Source organism: Varanus komodoensis, unplaced genomic scaffold (assembly GCF_004798865.1).
Source record: "Varanus komodoensis strain SLA01 unplaced genomic scaffold, ASM479886v1 scaffold27, whole genome shotgun sequence".
NCBI lineage: Eukaryota > Metazoa > Chordata > Lepidosauria > Squamata > Varanidae > Varanus > Varanus komodoensis.
The window spans coordinates 7,187,614-7,208,129 of NW_025335701.1; the positions used below are offsets into that span (position 1 = coordinate 7,187,614).

The window sequence follows — 20,516 nt, forward strand, 5'->3', positions numbered from 1 at the left end:
CGGCTGCTGTGTGAGTTAATTGGAGACGTGAGTTACAGCCTCACGACACTGGATTACTTTGGACCAGTCATGGACTCTCAGCCTAGCCTGCCTCACAGGGCTGTTGTGAGGATAAAATGGAAAGGAGCAGGATTGTGCAAACTGCCTCGGCTTCCTTGCAAGACAATTTTTGTTTGTTTGTTTGTTAGATTTATATCCTGCCTTTTTTTCTTACAATGAACTCAGAGCAGCTTACATTATTCTCCTCCTCTTGCTCTCCATCTTATCGCACTACAACAACCATGTGATGTAGGTTAGGCTGAGAGTCTGTGAGTCACCCAGCTGGCTCCATGGCTGAGCAGGGACAAATGATGGGATACAGATTTAATCAGTGACATAGGAAGGAAACAAAAACTCGGAATGTCTATAGTAACATTTTGGTATTTTCTTGAAAATGAAGGCCATGATCCGTCCAGAGTTAGATGCCTCACTTGAAGAGAATTATCATTTTACTGAACACTTCTTTGTAATCGGTGATCGACTGCATCACCATCTTGTTTTGAGTCTTGTGAGGGAATCCTGTTTAGGTAATGGGGCTTCCGTCTGACAATGTGCCTGGGGCTGCAGTTGTCGTGAGATTGCTCATTCAGGCAGAGAAACGTGTAGATGCTACATGTTCTCTAGCAAGACTGTGGAGTAGCTACGTACTTCTGAAAATGTGTTGTTGTGCCTGTTAGTTTTTAACACATTGGCAGGAGATTAAACAAACAGCATTACTCTAACCCCAAACAGATCAATCTGGGAACCAGTTGCTAATGTAGCTTATACTCACATCTGGGAATTTTGAATATATCCATGTAAAATGGGAATTTGTTTGTCTGAGATTAGTATTTAAGTGAAGTACTAGAGTACTTCTTCCTAAAAGTTTTCTGTTTCCAGAACGTTTACTTCAAAAGCAGTTCATAACGTAAGGGGAAGAAACATCAATAAAATAATACAACTCCCAACCTCTCCCGTCACTATTTCTTTCCCCATACCCTCCTCTTCAGCTCACCCTTTACTAACAGGCCTCTGCGGCAGCTCTTCTGCGGCAAACTGCATCCACCATGGGAACCATTTTGTAGTGGTGCTCATGCCAGTTTGTTGAATTCCCAAATGTGCCCACAAGTCCAAAAAGGCTGGAGATCCCTGTGCTTTAGGAACAATTGATTATTCCGTACACCATTTCCTAAAATATCTCAAAACCAGGGCAATTAAAATGGTTTCTCCTTAGTTGGGAACAGTTTTCCAGAGATAGCCAGCCGCCGCCTCCATGAGATGTTCATGTCGGATGAATAGGTCATGTCCCCACGCCTTGTGATCTGCCAAGCTGAACATGGCCCCCTCCTCATGAGGCTCAGCTGCAGCTTGGTTGAACCTTTCCAGCTGTTTGTTTGTTTGGGACTGCTCTGTTGGCCTCCTTGATCTCACCTGTGCAGACCTTGGTTTGACATCAGTGGATTACAGCATGTTTATAGTAGTTACACTTAAATTACAAATTCATTTTGTTACAGATGATAATGGCCTTAACCCAGTTTGGGCATCTCAAGAGCAAGTGAAGTTTGAAATTTATGATCCAAACCTAGCATTTCTGCGCTTTGTTGTCTATGAGGAGGACATGTTTAGTGATCCTAATTTCTTAGCACATGCCACATTTCCTATCAAAGGAATCAAATCAGGTAAATACCAAGCATAAATTAACAAATTAAGCAAAAAAATAGTGACAATTTGCACATAACTTTGGCTTTCCCATCCCAGGTGACGTATTTAGCTTAGCATACTAATGCACCCTTAAAGGGCAGTTGAGGAGTGACTGAAGAATTAAGTTGCATGGTCTTGAATGGTTTTTTTTAAATTTAAGAATACTTTCTTAGCTCTTTAATGGGTAAGCTTAGCTTAGGTGATTTCTTGCTAAGATTTTTAGCATAAACTTGCTGATCAGTCAGGGTCTGAGACCAAGTGCAACCCTGTTTCTTCTTGCTTGTCAGCTTTTGTCTCAACCTTCTCAAGACTTTTCCTGCCATGTCAGTTGTTCAGGGCTTCTGGGGCATATACCACCACCTGATAAAATTTCCTGAGGTTCATCTTTTTGTCTTCCTTGGCTGTACCTACACTTTGCTTATTCCAAAATTCATGGTGATCTGCTGCACTGGACATACTAAAATAGCTAATTAAGTATTTTTCCTCCCAACCATATTTTATGTGTCTTCTTTTTCAAAAACCCTGTCATTTCAAACGATGATTGTTTTCACTGCTCAAAACAATTTTTAGGACCTAGTGAATCAGCCATAAAGCAATGGTCATTGAAATTCTGTTACATTGCCAGTTTTCACAGTGGGAAGGAGATAAGCTAGGAACCACTTTGCAGTGGGAGGAAGAACGTGCCAGTTAAGTGGCAAATGTTTCTGTTGTTCATTGTTCCCCTTGGGAAAAATATCAATGCGAAGAACTGTGCTGCACTAGGTTTATACCTAGGATTTCAGTAAAAAGCCTAGACTATGATGGAGTCGCTCCTATCAGTCTCCTCCACACCCAGAATAACGAATATGTCCTGAAATCTATCCCTGCTATCAATTGTCTGGCTAGCTTAGTTCTACTTTTGCTTTTTGAACTGTTGCAGAAAAGCAGATCCCTTGTGGCAGCTTGTGATTTTTTTCAGCTCTGGTTCATGTGACTGTCTTGCGATACTCCATGGTGCCCTTGTCTTTCCTGCTCTGCCTGCTGCTTCCTAGTAAATCTCCAAACTCTTTTCTACTTTCAAGACTAGAACAGGTGAGCTACAGGCTGTTCCATCATGTCTGTGAGTCTGAGGCAACCTTGAAGTTAACACTGACCTTCGTAATCCTGCCCCTTTAGGCTTTCGGGCAGTCCCTCTCAAAAACGGACATAGCGAGGATTTAGAGCTGGCTTCCCTCTTGGTTTATTGTGAGATGCAGCAAATTCAGGTAAGCGCAACAGCAGTAACTCTCCCTTATGCTGGGTAGCAAAAACTGGGGCATTTTGGAAATTATAAATGTGAAATGTGTATTAACTTTATTCATGAATTGCATTTCTATCCTCCTTTTTCTCCAAGGAGCCTAAGTGCTCTATATGAGCCTCCTGCCCGTTCCTATGGGACTAGTGAGTGGGGGGGGGGGGGGGATTGGTAGCTTCCAGCAGGTTGGTGGAAACAGAGCCACCCTGCTGCAAAACTGGGTGAGGAGCCAGGATCAAGGCCAATGTGGCATTCCTATTTTGGGCCAGGAGTTTTAACCAGGTAACTTTTGATTCAGCCTTATGGAGAACTGAATGCCATTTCTGTTAGCATTGTTTCTTTCCTGAGGAATTGGTGCCATGTTGGTCATATATTGTGAATCCCAATTTTGTGTGGCAGGTACTGGCCTCTCAACAACCTTGAGCTGTACTTTAGGCTGAGGAAAGAAGAGAGGGAGGAAGAAGGTTCCACATGTAATAGGGTTTTCCCAAATTTCAGCCTTTTCCAACCTGATGGCCTCCAGATCTCTTGGCTAGGCCACATGAGCTTCTAGGAGTTGTATTCCAACACATCTTGGGTACACTGGGTTGGGAAAGGTCCTGTAGTGACCTATAGTGACCTCAGTAGCTGCCTCCACCTTCAAAAGCTACTCCTGAGGCTGAAGGACCTTTAATGAGATGTTAAAAGGTTGCTGTTGAAGTTGGAAGGATAGCCATAAACTTTGCGTATTCCCTTGGTCCAAATGAAACCACCCACACCGTATGGCAGGAATGGGGAATGTGTGACTCCAGGTGCTATTAGAATTAACTCCAGCATTGGCCAGGCTGACTGGAGGCTGATGCCAGTTGTAATCCAGTACATGCGAAGAGCCACACATTCTTCACTTTGGGATCCATCAGTTATGATCATTAATATTTGGTGTAAGCTTCTCATGTTACCTATTTTCCCCCTCAGTGGATTTTTTCCCTTTATTCTGTATTCAGGTGTGTTTTTTCACTGTGGCTCCAGTCCTCTTAAAGCCCAGTTTATTTTAGTGGGAGAGAATTGAGCATGTACTTACTACTAACTTAACTCTTCTATTGACATTCGTAAAATTATGATTTAGATGTATACAAAGAGCTTGACAGTCAATATTTTTCTAAAATGTCTGTTAGAGCTTTCTGGAAGAAAACATTTTAATTTGCCTTCTTTCCAGGTGTGTCTAAGCATTTTGAATACATACTTTTATTGTCCGCCCCCTGCCCTTGATTTCTTTTAACAAACCAATATGGGGGCTTGACTTACATTTCACCTACAATTCCCCAGAACCTGAGCAAGGTGTGAAGATCCTCCTTGTTTTTTACAAATGCATTAATACTCTGTAGTTTTGTAAAAGTCCCATGGTGTAGCAAGGAAGGGGTATGATCTCCTTGATTATAAAGGGAGACTCAGGTATTTGAGCTCCAGAAATCAGAATTTATACTGTATGATGTACTAGAACTGAAGCTTGTGAAACTTGCAAGTTTTTGAAATACTGTTTATTTTTTTTTTAACTAGGAGACTCACACGTAAATAAATTCATGGATGGCATAGAAATGTTTTAAATAAATAAAGTACTTTTCTTACTTTTTCTTTGGAGGAAAGTGAAGAAGAGCTCTATTCATCATTTCGGCAGCTACGGCAGCGCCAAGCAGAACTGAACAATCAGTTATATGACTCCCGACGGAACATAAGGAGCCCCAACCGAGATGCATTATTGCAAGAATTCAGCGTGAATGAGGGTCAGTTACGAGTATATCAAGAGACTTGCAACAAGAGGTATGCTGACAGGGATCTATTGTCTAAGAAAACCCAAGAGAACTTGAAACATAATTTTTGTATATGACTTTTTAGTGTGAATTTCAACTTGAAACCTAAAAAAAAATATTTGAGTGAATCTATTGCAAGGAATACCTATATACAGTGTGCCCCTACATGTTCAATAGATAGCTATTGAAGAAAGTACTATAGACTATTAAACATGCACAGACTTCAAGAAAGGCAGTCCACATATCCTTTTGTAAATTATGGCTAAAAACCACCCATTCAAAATCAAGTTTCATTGATCCATTGTATTGTTACAGTGGCTGTTTGTCCTTCTTGCACTTTTTAGCTGTCAAAAAAGTATTTAGAATTCACTTACATTGACCTCATGATAAGTTCCAAGAGACAGATCATTAAAAAGAACATGTGTATCCAGAAATATGGAAGCACTTTCTAATACAACATTTATCCAAATTATTATCACCTCCCAAAAGGAAGGAGCCAGTGGGCAGTGCCAAAACATATGGGGTAAGAGAAACATTAGCATTGTGGCATCTCTAGCAGTTGGTTGATTTAGGTAAATCCTTATTGGAAAGACATTGTGATGTCCAGCATACCCAAAACATCTACTTTTACCTGATTAACCATAACTTGAGATCCAGTACCCCTTTTAACAAAGTCCTCCCTGAATTGAGCAAAATAGAGTATTCCAACCCATTGTTGGTACTTCTAGCTTAGTACCTTGTATATCATATTTGTTCGCTGATAATATATATTTATAAAACCTAGTGTGTGGGTCAGCACAGCTGCTCAACCTGAACTGGAAGCTCTGAAGCTGTAAAAGCAGCACGACTGGACCTAGCAAGAATTTCTAACAGGAGTTTCAGTTGCATGCACTGCCATTAGCAAACCATGTTTAGCAGGCAAAATAGGGAATGGCAAGGTGTTACCATCCGATCAGCCTACAAGTTGATCCAGAGAAAAAAAAATCGTCCTGTCTGTCCAAGCCCGCGAAACAAACATTTTCTAGCAGTCTTTTAAGCCTGGGTTTCTCCATAGAGTTATTTTTGTATTTGAAAATAGATCAATTGACTTGAAACTATGGGCCACAGCTCTCGTTCAGCTAGAACTGTAGGAGACCTCCTGTCTGTTGTGCCATCTTTGAATACCCATGGTAATTCATTTGGAGAAAGGATCCAACAATGAAGATTCCAAACCTGACCAAGGGAAAGAGTCTAATCTGAGAAAAATTGCTAAAATTTAGTAAAAGTCAACAAATAAGCTTGAAAATATAAAAAGAAATTGGGGAAGCCAAATCCTCCTTCCTCTGATTGAAAGTTGCAGCCTTTTAAACAATATTCAAGGTGGATTCCCACAGGAATTTAGGAAACAGAGCATTAAGTTTATGAAAATACTTAGCAGCCATAAATAGAGGAATACCATGTAAAACCTAAACAATTTGGTGGCATTACATCCATTTTAAGTGCATTTATCCTTCCTCATGTCAATGTCCCACTAAGTTTCCTTAATTTAGCTTACTCAAATTTAGCTTGATCATTTGAGCTATATGTTTGGGCCAGTATTCCCAGATAAGTGATAAATTCTGACATGAACTAGCATATTAGGAGATTTAATACCTCCAAATAACATAAGTTCATGTTAACTGATCAATAGTTGAAATGGCTAATCATCCACATTGAAGCCGGAATATATTAGTGGACTGCCAAGATGAACAGTAGAAGATCAACGGAAGAATAAGATTACAGTGTAAACAATTATACACAAATCTGTGTATTTTGGCAGAATACATATACTAGGGGTCGCAAACATAGATCAAATATCAGTGGAGAAAATGGACATCTGGTACCTCTCTTAAGAAAGAAGTCAGAAAAAAGTCCATTGGTTGTGCCTCTAGCTTTCAGGACCAAATATAACGTTTTAATTCATTTCTGAAATTCTGCAGAAAAAGAAACATCTATCAATGTAGCCAGAATAAATGTTTAGTGAATTTTATCAGAAGCTTTCTCCTTATCCAAAGAACTAATGAGCTCTGTGTCTGGTCTATCCATATTTAATGAAACCGTATCAACCACCAAACTGAGATTGTTAGCTCCTTTTCTGTTTTGATGAGCCCCGTCTGATTCAGCTGGACTAATGTGGTAGAACATGTACTCTGTCAGCCAGAATTGCAGTTAAAATTTTAATGTTGACATTAATTAGATAGGTTGGTAATTAGCACAGGAAGTATGATCTCTATTATGGTAAATTATAGAGAATTAGGGTAAATAGACCTGTTGTTGGGTACTGGTGAAAGGCAACCTGGTTAAAAAATGAACTTGAATAATAAATTTAAGAAACTGGGGGACACAACAGACCCCCAATCATTATCCATTCTTAGAATGTGACTCAAAGCCTAAAGAAGGAAGGTAGCTTCATCTGTATTGACCCAAGGGCTTTAGAAGTCACATGCAACCCATCAAAGGTGTGCCTGCAGTCCTGTGTCCCTGGAGACACAGGTTATTTGGATCCACCCAGCAGAGGGTGGAGAGGACTCCCTTTCTAACCCCTGTGGAATGTACCCCATATTTCACATTCCAGAGGTGAAAAAGGAGCACGGCCACAGGTGGATTCACCTCCAAGCATCATGGAGAAACACGTTTGCCAGCCCTGAGGTCAACACCCCCCAGCCCTAGCAGGAATCAAGAGAACAGCACTCTTCCCTCCCTCCCACTTTGCCATTATGGGCATTGCAAAACTTGAGTGTGACCAAGTCTGGGTCCAATTGGTAAAGTGCCATGTAAATGCACATAAATGCTTCTTGCCTTTATAATGAACCTTTACATTTCATTCTCTAAGTCATGGGTCCTCAAACTACGGCCCATGGGCTGGATCCGGCCCGCCATGCCCATTTATCCGGCCTGCCATAGCTTGCCACGCGCACGGTGAGGTGGCGGCTTGCCTCACAAGATCGTTTTGACTCACTCGGAGAACAGGCTCTCCTTGCAAGCAAGCTGGCGCCTTGTCGGGAGATCCTTTCTTCCAAGCGAGTCCAAAACGATCTCCGGCCCTGAGGCACCGGCTTGCTTGCAAGGAGATTGTTTTGGACTCGTTGGGAGAAAATGATCTCTGCGCACGCATGTTCCTGCCTTGCTGCATACGTGCCCCCCCACCCTGGCCCATGCCCCCCTGCCCATCGCTGGCACTGACCCCCTATTCAAAAAGTTTGAGAACCCCTGCTCTAAGTGTACTTCCAGTTTTAAGGAAAGAAAATGCCATGTTGGGGTGGAAGAGGTGGAGGGAACTAACATACCTAACCACACAGATTTTTTTATTTGCTCTTGTTTAGATTGAGAGAGAAAAGAGTCAGCAACAGCAAATTCTACTCCTAGGGGAACAATTTTTCTTTGACACGTTATTCCTGGTAAGAGACATTGCCTTATCCTGCTCGCAGTGGTGGCTCCGAGTCTGAAATTTACAGGAATCCCAAGCTTTAAGATAATGCTAAACAAGTTTTCTGGGCGGGGGGACGGTTACATACATTGTGGAGTCACGCTCTGCTCAAAGCAATCATTGCAAAGCCTGGGATATTTTGCGTAGGAAGCATATACTGTAAGTGCCAAGGGCAGTGCCTCTGCCAGCTGGCCTTCCTGCGTACAGTGGTTTTGTATTAAGTTATGCCATTGCTTTGCTTTATAAAGTATTTTAATTGTCTGTTGTTAGCCACCTAGAGATACCATGGGTGACATATCAATGTTTAAATAAGTAAATAAATAAGTATGTTAGGCTTTTGCAACACTAGACTCTTAGGGGAGTTGATCACAATGGAACAGTCAATGTGCCACTGAAATACATTGTTATCCTTTTTGCTAAGCCTGCTCTTCCTTCTGTATTAGGTGGAACTGCTTTCCCAAATCATCAGGGAGGAGAGGATGTCTATCATGCACTTCAGCTGCCACTAACTGGCTTATGTTGTCTTTGAAATTACCTAATATAGTAGCAACAAAAGTTAAACCATCAGATATACTATGGACTATCCAGGGTTGTTTCTACAAAATAGAAGAATGTCAGATTTGAAGGAAAACAAACTTTTTCTTGTGTGTTTTAGAAATCTTAAAATTGTAAAATCTTTATTTGATTTTATCGGTCTAAAATTTATTTATTTTTAAATGTTATGTGTACATCGAAAATACGTATGTGGAAGTACAAAGTCCAACTTGCACAAAATTTACATGGGTTTGTACAATTTTCAGACAGATTAAAATGACTAGCATAAATCAAAACAACTTTGTCATTTAAAGGTTATAAAGGAAGCTACTCTTTTATATGTGCCAGATAGCTTTGTGCAAGAAAAAGAGACGCATTGCAGATGCCAAGTTTCTAGTATTTCATTGTATTTCCAACTATGCCTTTCAGTGCATCATGCAAAGATGACGAGCAATGTGTAAGGTTTGCCCTTCAAAACCCATCTATTTGTTAGCAAATTCTATTGGTATTCACACTTCTAAGTTCAAAACTGACTTTAGAAAAAAATCTTGTATGGACATTTTAATTGTATCAAAGAATGCAATGTACAGCCTTTGGGCAAGGATGATGGGTGTTGAGCCCAAATTATGTTGGCAAATGCTTATTTAGACCAGTAAAATCCCACAGCTGGGCTAGACCCATTCTTAATCCAAGTTTTTATGCAGGTGTGAGCAGAAAAGTGTACTGCCTCTGTTACATGTTGTCCTAATAGCTTGCAAACCCCTGAAGTCAGGTCATGGTGCATGCAGAACAATCGTTTGTCTCCTAAGGGTGAATTATTCACTTCCGGACACAATACTGCTTTAAGTGTGTGCATTATTTTATTGGAAAAAAACAGATATTCTGTACAGTAAATACAACTTGACAGGTATGACAAAAAACAGTTTAGGTGTTCCTAATTATAAAAAGGGGGTTTGTTCCTAAAGTCAGCACCTATCAATCTGTATCCAGCGGTAACCCCATAACGTGTGTTGACATTACAAATGACCTGCACATTTCTTATCATAGCAGCCTGCAAATTATCTGAGACAGAGTAGAGTGATACAGAAGTAACTTTTTGATTTAGTTTGAAGAAACCTATACAACCTCTAATCAAACAGTTGTATGTATATTATACAGTCTGTTTAAAGTAAAAATAGCCTGCAGGCAGTGGGGTACAATCGTTTGTCTAGATGACTGGCTTTGTTACTGTCACTGTTCCTATCAAATAAATAGAAAAAATAAATAAGGGAGAAAGAAGGGACTGCTCTAACCAGAGGCCCACAAATCCCTTGTACACCATTGTACATACGTAATTATAATTTAAAATGTGTATCTCGATGTATAAATTCTTAGCCCATACTCAAATTGAAGTTCTAGAGATCAGTCCAAAGAGAGAGAGAGAGAGAGTGTGCGTTTTAAAAAAAGTGCTGGTTCTTTTGTGTGTTTATCTTAGAAAATGCAGAGGATCTGCAGCAGCAGACACAAGCTTCTCTGTAAAGGTTTTCCCCTACCTCCTATTGCAAAAGTTAAGTTCAGTCCTAATATATTGCATACCTTTACTAGAAATTCTGCACATTTGTGTTCTAAAAAATAATCAGCATTAAAACCACACACAGTCACTGGAGTATGAAAGCAGAAACGGAGCTGCATTACAGCAACATGATTAAAAATCTTGCCAGTAGAATTGGTGCAACACCACGGCACTCAAAAACAGATGTATATGTTGCAACTGTGGGAAAAAAACACTGGAACTTGTATTTAGCTCCACAGTATGTTGTATATACTTGTGGCAGACAGATCTTGTAGAAATGGAGGCACAGAAAGAGAAAAGTCATGATCAAACTGGAATGTTCTTTCGACTTGGAGAAAGATGGTGGCGTACATTGTCCAATCTGGATCAAGAGTAAATGGTGATGACTTCCCGGCCTCCACCTCGGACAAGTAGCACTCGCTCCAAGCCTTCGGTCAGGACCTCGAGAAATTCCATGTCTGGAGCAATGCAAGTAAAGGATGAGAACACAGATATGGAGGAGTTTATAGTGCCCTTTGTCTCTCATAGTAAACTGCTTTCTCACACACATTCAGGACCCTTGGAATTCCCTTGAGGCATATAGGACATGTGATTTTTAACCCCTGGCAAGACCACTGGCATTGTGAAGAGCTTAACTGTGCTGAACAGTACATTGCTTTAATTTGCAAACATGATTATTCAGTGTGCATTCACTGAAACACTATCGCTTTCCTTTCTTGTGGTTGAAATATGGCTGTAGAGAGGATGCACTGGAGGGCCCGTGCTGAATTGTTCTATTGTAAGGCCTGCTCGCTCTTTTGGGGAAGAAATCTCTGCATGGAAACTGGCTCTGGCTCCCCCTTCCCACGGAGCAGGATGGCAGCTCAAGATCGACAGGCAAATGGTCAAGGAGAATCTCACAGGGTTGAACAGTAAAAATCTCCAGGGTCCAACGCACTCCAGCCTAGAGCCATAAAAGTGCTGGCAGAATTCTCGGAATCATTATTATCTTTGAGAAATGACAGAAGGGAAGTGCCAGATGACTTGAGAAGGGGAAATGTTTTCATCTTCAAGAAAGGGAAAAAAGAACTATCTGGGACCTACAGGCCAGTCTGACCAACCTCAATCCCTGGGAAAATTCTGGAGCAGATTATAAAGCAGTCCATCCGCAAACACCTGGAAAACAATGCAGTGATGACTAGTCAAGAACAAATCCTGCCAGAATAGGCTGATCTCATTTTTTGATTGGGCAGCCTCCTGAGGGACTGTGGGAATGCTGAGGACATAATCTACCTTGACTTCAGCAAAGCTTTTGACAAAATGCCCCCTGATATCCTGATTAACGAACTAGGAAGTGGGCTAGAAGGAACGAATCAGGTGGATCTAGAGTTGGCTACAGAACTGGACTCAAAGAGTGCTCATCAACGGTACCTTCTCAGACTGGGGATGGTAACAAGTGGGATACCGCAGGGTTCAGTGCTCTTTATCATTTTTATTAATGATTTGGATGAGGAAGTGCAAGGAGCACCTATCAGATCTGTGGATTGCATAAAAGTGGGTGGAATAGCTAACACCCCGGAAGACATAAAAGAAGATTCAAGGTGATCTTGATAGGTTGGAGCCCTGGGCTGAAACAAGAGAATGGAATTCAGTAGGGACAAATGCTAAATTCTGCACCTAGGAAGAAGAAACCGCATGCCTAGTTACAAGATGGGGAATACTTGGCTCCACAATACTGCAGCAACATGATGTGACTGCAGAAAGGGCAAGTGCTGTTTTAGGCGTCATTAATTCAAGTATCACTTCCAAATCGATCATGAGAAGTAAAAGCCCTGTTAGGCCTCATCTGTTCACTTGGTTCAACAATACTGCACGTGAGAAGGATCTTACAATTGTAGATCAAAAGCTGAACATGAGTCATTAGTGTGATATGGCTGCAAGAACGGGCAAATGCTCTTTTAAGTTGCATTATTCCAAATGTGAAATACTAGTTTCCCTTTACTCAGCGCTGCTTAGGCATCCTTGGGAGCCCTGTGTCCAGTTCTGGGCACCACAGCTTAAGAAAGATGCAGACAAGCTGGAAAAGGTTCAGAGGAGGGCAACAAGGATGATCCAGGGACTGGTAACAAAGCCCTCTGTGGGGAGATTGAAAGAACTGGGAATGTTTAGCCTCAAGAAGAGAAGACTCGGGAGATACAATAGTCCTCTACAGGCACTTAGGGTCACAAAGAGGAAGGAGAGTAACTCTTCTTGATGTGGAGTCCTGCCCTGAGCAGGGGATTGGACCTGATGGTCTTACGGGCCCTTCCAACTCTACTCTTCTGTGTTTCCATGAATATTTATGCAATGAACACGTGCCAATTTATTTTTCTTTCCTTCACTTCTGTGTCATAATACTAATATTTTGTACCTCCACAGTACTTACTGAGTATCTTGTATGCATCAAGGGGCAATTATACCCATTCCAGCTCCAGGTTGTAGCACATCAAAGTGTGGAAAAGCCAAAGGGGGTGAATAGTTCTGCCAGGTTGTGCATGCTCAGTTGCATTTGTACCATTCAACTAAACTACAGAATGAATCAGAGGGCAGTGCCTATAAAAATATTCAATCTGCCTGCCAAATAATGGGAACGCTCTGCAGTGTTTGGAGGAGTCTGGCATATGATTGCAAAGATTATTTTAAGTTTAGAGAAACACTGGTCTACCAATATAGCTACATGTTCTTTCAATAAGAATTGGAATAAATGTTTCACTAGAAACGATTGTAGGCCATTGTCGACCATCCCTCGTAGCTCTGTTTCATTAAAAACAATGGTCCTTTTCCTTACATAAATTTCCCCCAGCATCCTCAGGATAAAGCAGGCTGTGAACAAACTGGGCAAAAGCTTGTGCACTATTTTTAGCTCCCTTCTGTTTGCCACTGGCCGTTACAAGATTACTTCCTAGCTCATGGAACAAGCTCTCCAGATTTCAAGGAATCCAAGAAACAATGGAATTGCAGACTTCCACAATAAAAGGATACAGTTTTCATCTCCATCCGTGTTCTTTGGAGGGCCGGGCATGTTGAGAAGAACAAGCCGGGCATCATGGGACCTGTTTACAATTACTTCGTTCAGCTTCACAGCAGTGTGCATCCTCCGGACGTTCGACTGGTTGCTGCAGGATCACATCCACACATGCTATTACCGACCACCATTTGCAAGGTACAAAGGAAAACCACCACCCTGGCAGGACTGGCCAGATGAGTCCGGGTTAGTCAAAGACTCGGGAGGCGCCAGGTTGGAGGGCTGCTGTGCAGTTGGGTTTCAGCCCTTTTGCTCCTCTGCCCAAGAAACGAGTCAAGGGCCTGCGTCTCGAGGTGTGGGAGCTTGCCTTTGTGGTAATTCGTGAAGCAGGGCGAGCCTCTCGGTTCTGTACTGGGGTTTCTGTGCTATTAGAGCAAAGACTCAGATGCAAGATTTTCAAAATGGGAATTTCCTCACTGCCCTCCCCAAAAGTGATTTGAAATTTCCCGTTCCTACATACACCCAGTGTGATCTATAATGATGACAGCAAAGCCTGCAATACCCTCTGCAGGGAACGTACCTAATTGTGCTTTTAATACAAAGATCGGGGGCAGCATTTAAATAGCCAGTGGCAACGACTCATCTTTCTGTGACCCATGAAAAGGTCAGTCGGCTCAGATATTTCCCCAGAACACTGGAGCGCCCAGATTCCCAGTCCAACACGCAAAGCACACCACTGCACTGGGCCGTAATACCAAGGAAGCACAACCCCGAGGTCCTGAGCGAGATGCGCTGGCGGTAGCAGGACGAGTCACATAGCTCAGCGCTGTTCTGCTCTGACTGGGTTCAGGCAACGCTCAGGGGTTCTTGTTCAAAAGGATGATTCTGTCATCTGAAACCACCCATCTTAATAAGCCATGGTTTGTTCATCAACTCGTGGTCTGGTGTTCTCTTCCGAAGCAAAAAACTGCCCCGGTTGGATAGCAAAAATGGGGGTGGGGTCCCATTCTTGGCACAAGCCGAGTGTGGACAAGTACTGGACCCTCTTTCTCCACACTGGCCCTCCTACCATGTGCGTCTCACCCCGGTGTGGTTGCTTTTGGCATCAGAGCTTGGCTGAATAAAGCACTGGGAATCAGAAGCCGGGGGAGGTGCTTTTCCAGGCCACTTGCTGCGGCCCCCTCTGTTGCGGTTCAGATCAGATACCCAACCCCTAGATTTCCTTTCTGTGTGCCTGGAGGTTTGGTTTAAACTCACAGAACTGCCACCCTTCTCCCTAGCTGGGCCCTAAGAGGGGTCAATAGGTTTAGATGATTAAACTTACAGATGCTCCCACTCGCTGTCAGCATGGAAGGAAACAGTAATATAAGGTTAACGTGCAAGTGCCTAATGAGACTAAAAATTGCACCAATGCTAATACTACTAATAGTGCAAATTGCATGTTTGCATTTCCAAGAAACCCACCCCCTCTTCCTTCCTCCAGCACCCCGCCTCCAGGGTTCATGTCATCTCTAAGCCATTCTGCATCCAATGGCCACTGGGTGTGCTCAATCCTCGGGCTGTTTGGCTGCTTCCTCCCGGAAATGGTTTGCCTGCTCACGCAAACCTTGGGGCTTTAAGCACCAAAGGAAATGTTCGGCGTGTCCCATGCATGTGTTTGATTGCCCTCAGCCACCACTGCTGAATTTGTGAATGATGGGAGAATGCAATTCACACAAGAATGGGAGGATGCAATGGCACGCAATCTTCCCGAGCCATTTGCGCTCTCCCAAGCCTTTGGCAGTAAGAATGTGATTGGTGGGATGGGAATGGGAAATCTGGCTATGGCATCTTGGCCACTGCGCTGAAAGCTTCCACCTGCAGGTGGCCCATGTGCCACAGGCTTCCCATGTGAAGTATATACACAAAAGGAAGGGGAGACTTTGTCAGTCTGGCCCTAATGACACGCAGTGACTATACGGCTCAATTTTCTTGCCCCAGTGGGACTTTGGCCCTTACGGTTTAATGCTGATGAGCTCTTTGAAGTTCTCCGCTGCACTGTTACGGATCCCTTTCTCAGAGGCATGCTTGTCCTTCGTCCAGGTCATTTGGATCTTCTCTGGCACGGCTTCCCCCTCATCTTCCTCGTCAGAGTAGAGGCTCTCCAGCCTGATGATCAAATGTCTGTCCTTCACCAGCTGGGCCTGGAAGAACACAGCCGGGGTTTCATTTCCAGGAGAACAACCACCTCTCATGGCTTTCTGATTGCCTTGCGCTAACCGGGTAGAGCAGCCTTCCCCAACCTGGCAGCCTTCAGAGGCATTTGGACCGCAACTCCCAAAATTCCCATCCAGGAGGGGCACTGACTGGGAATGCTGGGTGCTGCAGTCCAAGCATGCCTGGAAGGAGCAAGGTTGGGGAAAGCTGGTGTAGAGCGTCAGCTGCTGGAAACGTTGGGGACAAAAGGGACTGGAAAGGCCCAGTCGGTGACAATTGCCAGTGCAGCTGTGAGAAAGGGCTCGAACTACAGGGAACAGGAGCAGTCCCTGCACTACTCATGGCAGCTCTCCCAGAGTGCAATTATAAGCACGCTTAGACAGAAAGGTCCGACAGCTCCCAGCATGCCCCAGCCAGCACTGCTGAGGCATGCTGGGAGCTGCAGCCATGCTTTTCTGTCTCAGCACACGTAGCAACTGCTTTTGGAAGCAGGGGCATCATTCAGCTACCATTGGGAGGAGCTCAGTGGATGGAGCCCGCACACGTCACCGAGGGCCTCCGCCTCCCAAGCTGTGCTGCAGCCACGAAAAGGCTGGTGCATTTATGGCTCACCTGAGATGTCACCTGAAGTCTGCAGCCACTCTCTAACCCTAACCATCTCGACCGTGACTCAAAGCCAACTCCTCGGCTTCGGCGTCAGACGGCTTGCGTCCTCCGCTCTCCCACTGCTCCCCAGCCCCCAAACCAGCTTAGCATAACGTTTCCCCTCAGGAGCAGCGCTGGTGAACCAGAACACCTGCCTGCTATCGCTGCTTTTTGAATGCCATTCTGGCGTGCCTGTTTACCTGTGGGGCCATGGAACAGGAGCTGCACAGGCCCTTTCCTTCACACCTGCCATGCAGCTCTGCAACCTGCTGTGGCTTGTGGGTTTGGACAACCAGACAGCCCACTGAGGGTACAAACAGCCTTAGAACCACCCTCGTTCTCTGTGTGCCTTGCCTGGGAAAAATGCTCTCCGGCAGCCCACCACGGCCACCTGTGGCACCCCCGCCACCGTGCAGACCCAACCCGCCACTTCGGCATGTAGCGCACTGTGGTTTCGCCATCGCCGCCTCATTCAAAGCATCACACGCCTTTGCGAGGTGCGCGGTCACCGTACCTCCCTCTCTCGTTCCGTTTTTGTCAGCCTCATCTGCCGCAACATCTGGGACCTCTGCTCCATCATTAGAGTCCGCTCATAGGTGTACGCCGAAATGTCGCTGTTTTGCTAGAGAAAATGAGGCAGATGGACAGGCAGCTTTTAAAGCTGCACAAAGACCCACACCAAGTGCTCCAAACCAGCCTTCCTCATCCCAATGCCTTCTAGGTGTACTGAACTACAGGCCCCACCCTGCTGGCTGGGGATGATAGGAATGGCGGCTGAGCAAAAGGCCGCTGTCTAGCCCAGAGCAAAATTCAGCCCTGTTACCATCTCCACGACCTCCACTTCAGCCTCTATTCGGAGGTGGTAGAGGAAGGTTGCCAAGTCTTTCTTCATTTGGATGCTGTTGTCATCAATCTGGGCTACAGTGAAAATCCGCATCTTGCACTTTCGCCAAACCTGCAGAGGAGAACGTAGGTTTACCTTCTCAAAGGTCTCCAGGTTCTCTGCAGAGCCTGGAGAACTTGGCAGGTCAGGGGCTGGAAGTCCCTGAGTGTGGGGGGTGGGAATCGAATGAAGAAGGAGGTGTCTGTCTTGCTACATATGGTCAAATGTCGCTTGCCTGTCACCTGCACCTGACAATTTTGGTGCTCAATGTTAACTTTAAAAACATTCCCCAGACCTCCCACAGTAGCCTGGCCCCATGGCAGGAGCTCCAAGTCACCACCATCTTCTCTACATTTTAACTTTCATGCATATAAGTCACACACACTTATATATTTTGCACGGCTGGATCGACACTGTGTGCCTACGCACGGAGGAGGGTGAGGTTACGTGACACTTGGTAAACGTCAGCACTGGCTTGCGAGCTGGACGTGTGAATCACACTCCATTCGCCTTCAGTTTGCACATCTCCCTCCGTTCTGCGTGCAGCTGGTCCTCGTAGACGAGGAAGATCGGCCTGGGCAGCACCGCCGCCTCCGCAGCCCAACACTTCAGCAACAGGAAGCTGAGGTACGAGTATTTATTGCTGAACATCCTGTTTCATACCAGCGCGGCCTCTCGGAGCAATCCTTGCTGATGAACTGCCTGCCACTGAGCACTGCCTGGTTTCCATTATCTTTTATTGAGGTTTTTTCTATTGTTTTAGAATGAGTACTGTTGTTTTTAAGCTTGTGGACTGCCTCAAACTCTCTCAGGCAGAGCCAGTCAAGAAATACCCCCTAATGCCCTGGATTAATGCATGCAAGCCAGCAGGAACGCCACACACTCCCGGCCCTCTTACTTTGTGCTGCTTGAGTAGAAAGGGGAGCAGCATCAACATGCCTCCGTCGTGCACGATCCACCAGACGTCGATGCTCCCCTCGTTGTAGCGCTCGTGATTGCCGGGGTAGAAGGACACGTTTTTAGGCACCAGCAGTGCAAGGTGGGCTGCCGTCGTGCAACGCACGGTGTCTGGAGAGAAAAAGGAGGTGTCGTGCTGTACTCCGCAGAGCTAATTATGGCTGGTCGCATGGCTTCGTGATGGAAATGGCCCACAGTACCATTTGGTAGAGGGCACCTGAGCAAGACCATCAAGGGCTGGAGGGGAGAGACTCCCACAAGGAAGTTACCAGCTTTGGAATCTTCCCGAAATAGCTCCATGCATGTGCACCGAGGCCACACGTGCGATGCACAGAGACCACGAGAGTGTGGAAGAGGCTGCACACAGCAACAAAGAGCCAAGCAGAAAAGGGAAGAATTAGCATTGGTATCAGATTACTCCCTGCAGTCCCGCATGCCAGGAGTGTTTAACAGAAGCGATCAAAAGAATATTCCAGTAACACCGGGAAATATTCCAGTCTGAAATGGTGATGAGATGGTGCTAATCAACACAAAAAATGCTGTGATAAGATGGAAAATCTGATTCAGAATAAGGAAGCAGCCCGTAATCTCGCGGCTGTACTTAAGAATCTTGCCTATGCGCCACTGCATCTTCCACGAAAAGGGGTAAATGCATGAAAGGAAGCCTGGCCTCGCCCCCGCTGTAAGGTTTAATTGAATGCATGTAGTGTCCCAAGAGTGCCTTTACATGTGGTTCCGTGCTCCTGGCAGAACCAGGACACCGGGCACAGTGACGGGAAGTGAAGCATGGGTGCATGCCCCACTAAGTTTTCAGAGTGAAGTACCAGAGTATGATGCTAGCGGGCAGCTTTGAAACACATCTGATCAATAAATGTGAATGAATAAGCTGCTTTTTGATGCTGCAGAGGAAAACGGGCGAGACAGGCCAGGTCGCTGCTTCTGGCAGCAGCCTGTGTTTCTGCAACGCCTTGCGCCCGGCTTCCCTCTCATGCCTGACTTGCCTATAAAGGTCTTCCAGGCCCGGGGGTCTTCACTCTGTCTCCAGCCATATGGCCAGCCCAAGACCACCGTGTTGTGCTTCATGCCGCCCAGGCCGCATGACTGTATCAAGTGAGCAATGCCGTCGCGGACTTTATTTGCCACGACTACTTGACAAAATCCTTTCACCTTCTCGATTTCGATCATGTTCTTGATGGTCTGCAAGATAAACAATGAGACGTCAACCCTCATAGGCCGATAAAATGGCACATGCACACCCAACAGGCAGAGATGGAAGTTCCCCACCTGCAAACTTTGGTTTTGCTTGGTTCCCAGAGATTCCCAGCAACTGGATTCTGAAACGTTGCCTTCTATTTTTGTAGTAATATCTTAGTTGGAGGGGACGAGTAAGAAATCGAGAATAAAGGCAGCAACATGGAGAAAAAGCAACCCTTTGGGCTGGGTTTGTAACGTTAATGGAGAGTGTTTTCTCTGCCACCATAACTTGAAGTGAGAAGAGCTTTTGAGATCCGTATGTGAATGCCAAGTTTAGGGCATGATTCTTAATAGACCTATGCCAGCGGTTCCCAGACTTTTTTTGGTCATGAAGCCTTTCTGAAGCCATTTTTTTCCTGTGGACCCTAACTCTGCTCCTGATTTTTACTAAGCACGGTGATCTCACAATGGTCGTCCTCCTTTCATCTGCTCCTATTTTCTGAGTGCTTTGCATCATTTGGAAATAAACATAACAAATGAATAAAGTGATTATATGGCAATATACAAATGAATTCTTCCAGTTATTCCTACCACTGCACAATAGAGTCCTAGGAACCAAATGACATGATGCATTTCCTCGTTTGCTACTTGGACGCCAATGGACAACCAAATAGTTGGCCTTGTGTGGTTTCATTTTAAAATCTGTTTTAAATTTGATTTGTGAGATGGTTCGCGGACCCCTGTGAGGCTTTTGTGGAACCCAGTTTCTGCAGAACACCGTTTGGGAACCCCCGATCTACGCAAATAATGCAGAGACCACAAAGAAGAACGACATGCTGGAAAAGCGACCTTGCAGTCAGCTGAAAGGCTGGGCCTCCACCAGCGCAACTGGCAGGCTGGGCTCATCCTCGCTCCCCGCACGCCCTGCCCTGCCCACCTGCTCAGCAGCCTGGGCTTCTCCGTAGCTCTCCAGGAAGTTGCCTTGTATCACCGTCCCAATGATGGTCAGCCCCTTGCCTGCCTTCAGCTGGGAAGCAAAGGTGAGCAGCCGGGGGTACTTCACATGCAGATCTTCGTCCAGCTTCAGAAGCACCAGCAGCTGGGGCCTGAAGGGAGAGAACAAGAAGTGGCCCGGGATGCTGGGTGTGCTTCCTGTGCGAAGCAGCGGAATGTCAAGCGGCTTGAAGGCTTCAGACTCCATGGTGGTTTGGAGCCCTGGGGGAGCAGGGGGCCCTTTTATGCGTTCAAACGGCTTCTTTGGGAGCTTGGCTCCTCGAGAGGCAGGGCACCCAGGCAGCAGGCGGGGTGGAGGTTTTGTTTCTGCATCCCAAAAACTTGCGAGGGAAAT

At 45.0% G+C, this 20,516-nt stretch overlaps 2 protein-coding genes across 3 annotated transcripts in view; one reads left to right on the forward strand and one right to left on the reverse strand.

Moving 5' to 3' along the window:
• PLCG2 (phospholipase C gamma 2) overlaps window positions 1-9,957 on the forward strand; it is a 78,976-nt gene extending 69,019 nt beyond the window's left edge. Inside the window, exons 27-31 of the mRNA XM_044433903.1 lie at window positions 1,374-1,697; window positions 2,875-2,963; window positions 4,611-4,789; window positions 8,121-8,195; window positions 8,668-9,957. Of these exons, the coding sequence (XP_044289838.1) occupies window positions 1,374-1,697; window positions 2,875-2,963; window positions 4,611-4,789; window positions 8,121-8,163 (635 nt within the window). The 3' untranslated portion in view covers window positions 8,164-8,195; window positions 8,668-9,957. The remainder of the gene's footprint in view (window positions 1-1,373; window positions 1,698-2,874; window positions 2,964-4,610; window positions 4,790-8,120; window positions 8,196-8,667) is intronic.
• SLC12A4 (solute carrier family 12 member 4) overlaps window positions 9,597-20,516 on the reverse strand; it is a 64,700-nt gene continuing 53,780 nt past the window's right edge. For both annotated transcript variants that reach the window (XM_044434312.1, XM_044434311.1), the window contains 8 exons: window positions 20,106-20,274; window positions 18,976-19,171; window positions 17,916-18,085; window positions 16,958-17,089; window positions 16,649-16,756; window positions 15,292-15,476; window positions 13,311-13,444; window positions 9,597-10,768 (listed from right to left, as the gene is read on the reverse strand). In XM_044434312.1, the coding sequence (XP_044290247.1) occupies window positions 10,677-10,768; window positions 13,311-13,444; window positions 15,292-15,476; window positions 16,649-16,756; window positions 16,958-17,089; window positions 17,916-18,085; window positions 18,976-19,171; window positions 20,106-20,274 (1,186 nt within the window). In that variant the 3' untranslated portion in view covers window positions 9,597-10,676. The remainder of the gene's footprint in view (window positions 10,769-13,310; window positions 13,445-15,291; window positions 15,477-16,648; window positions 16,757-16,957; window positions 17,090-17,915; window positions 18,086-18,975; window positions 19,172-20,105; window positions 20,275-20,516) is intronic.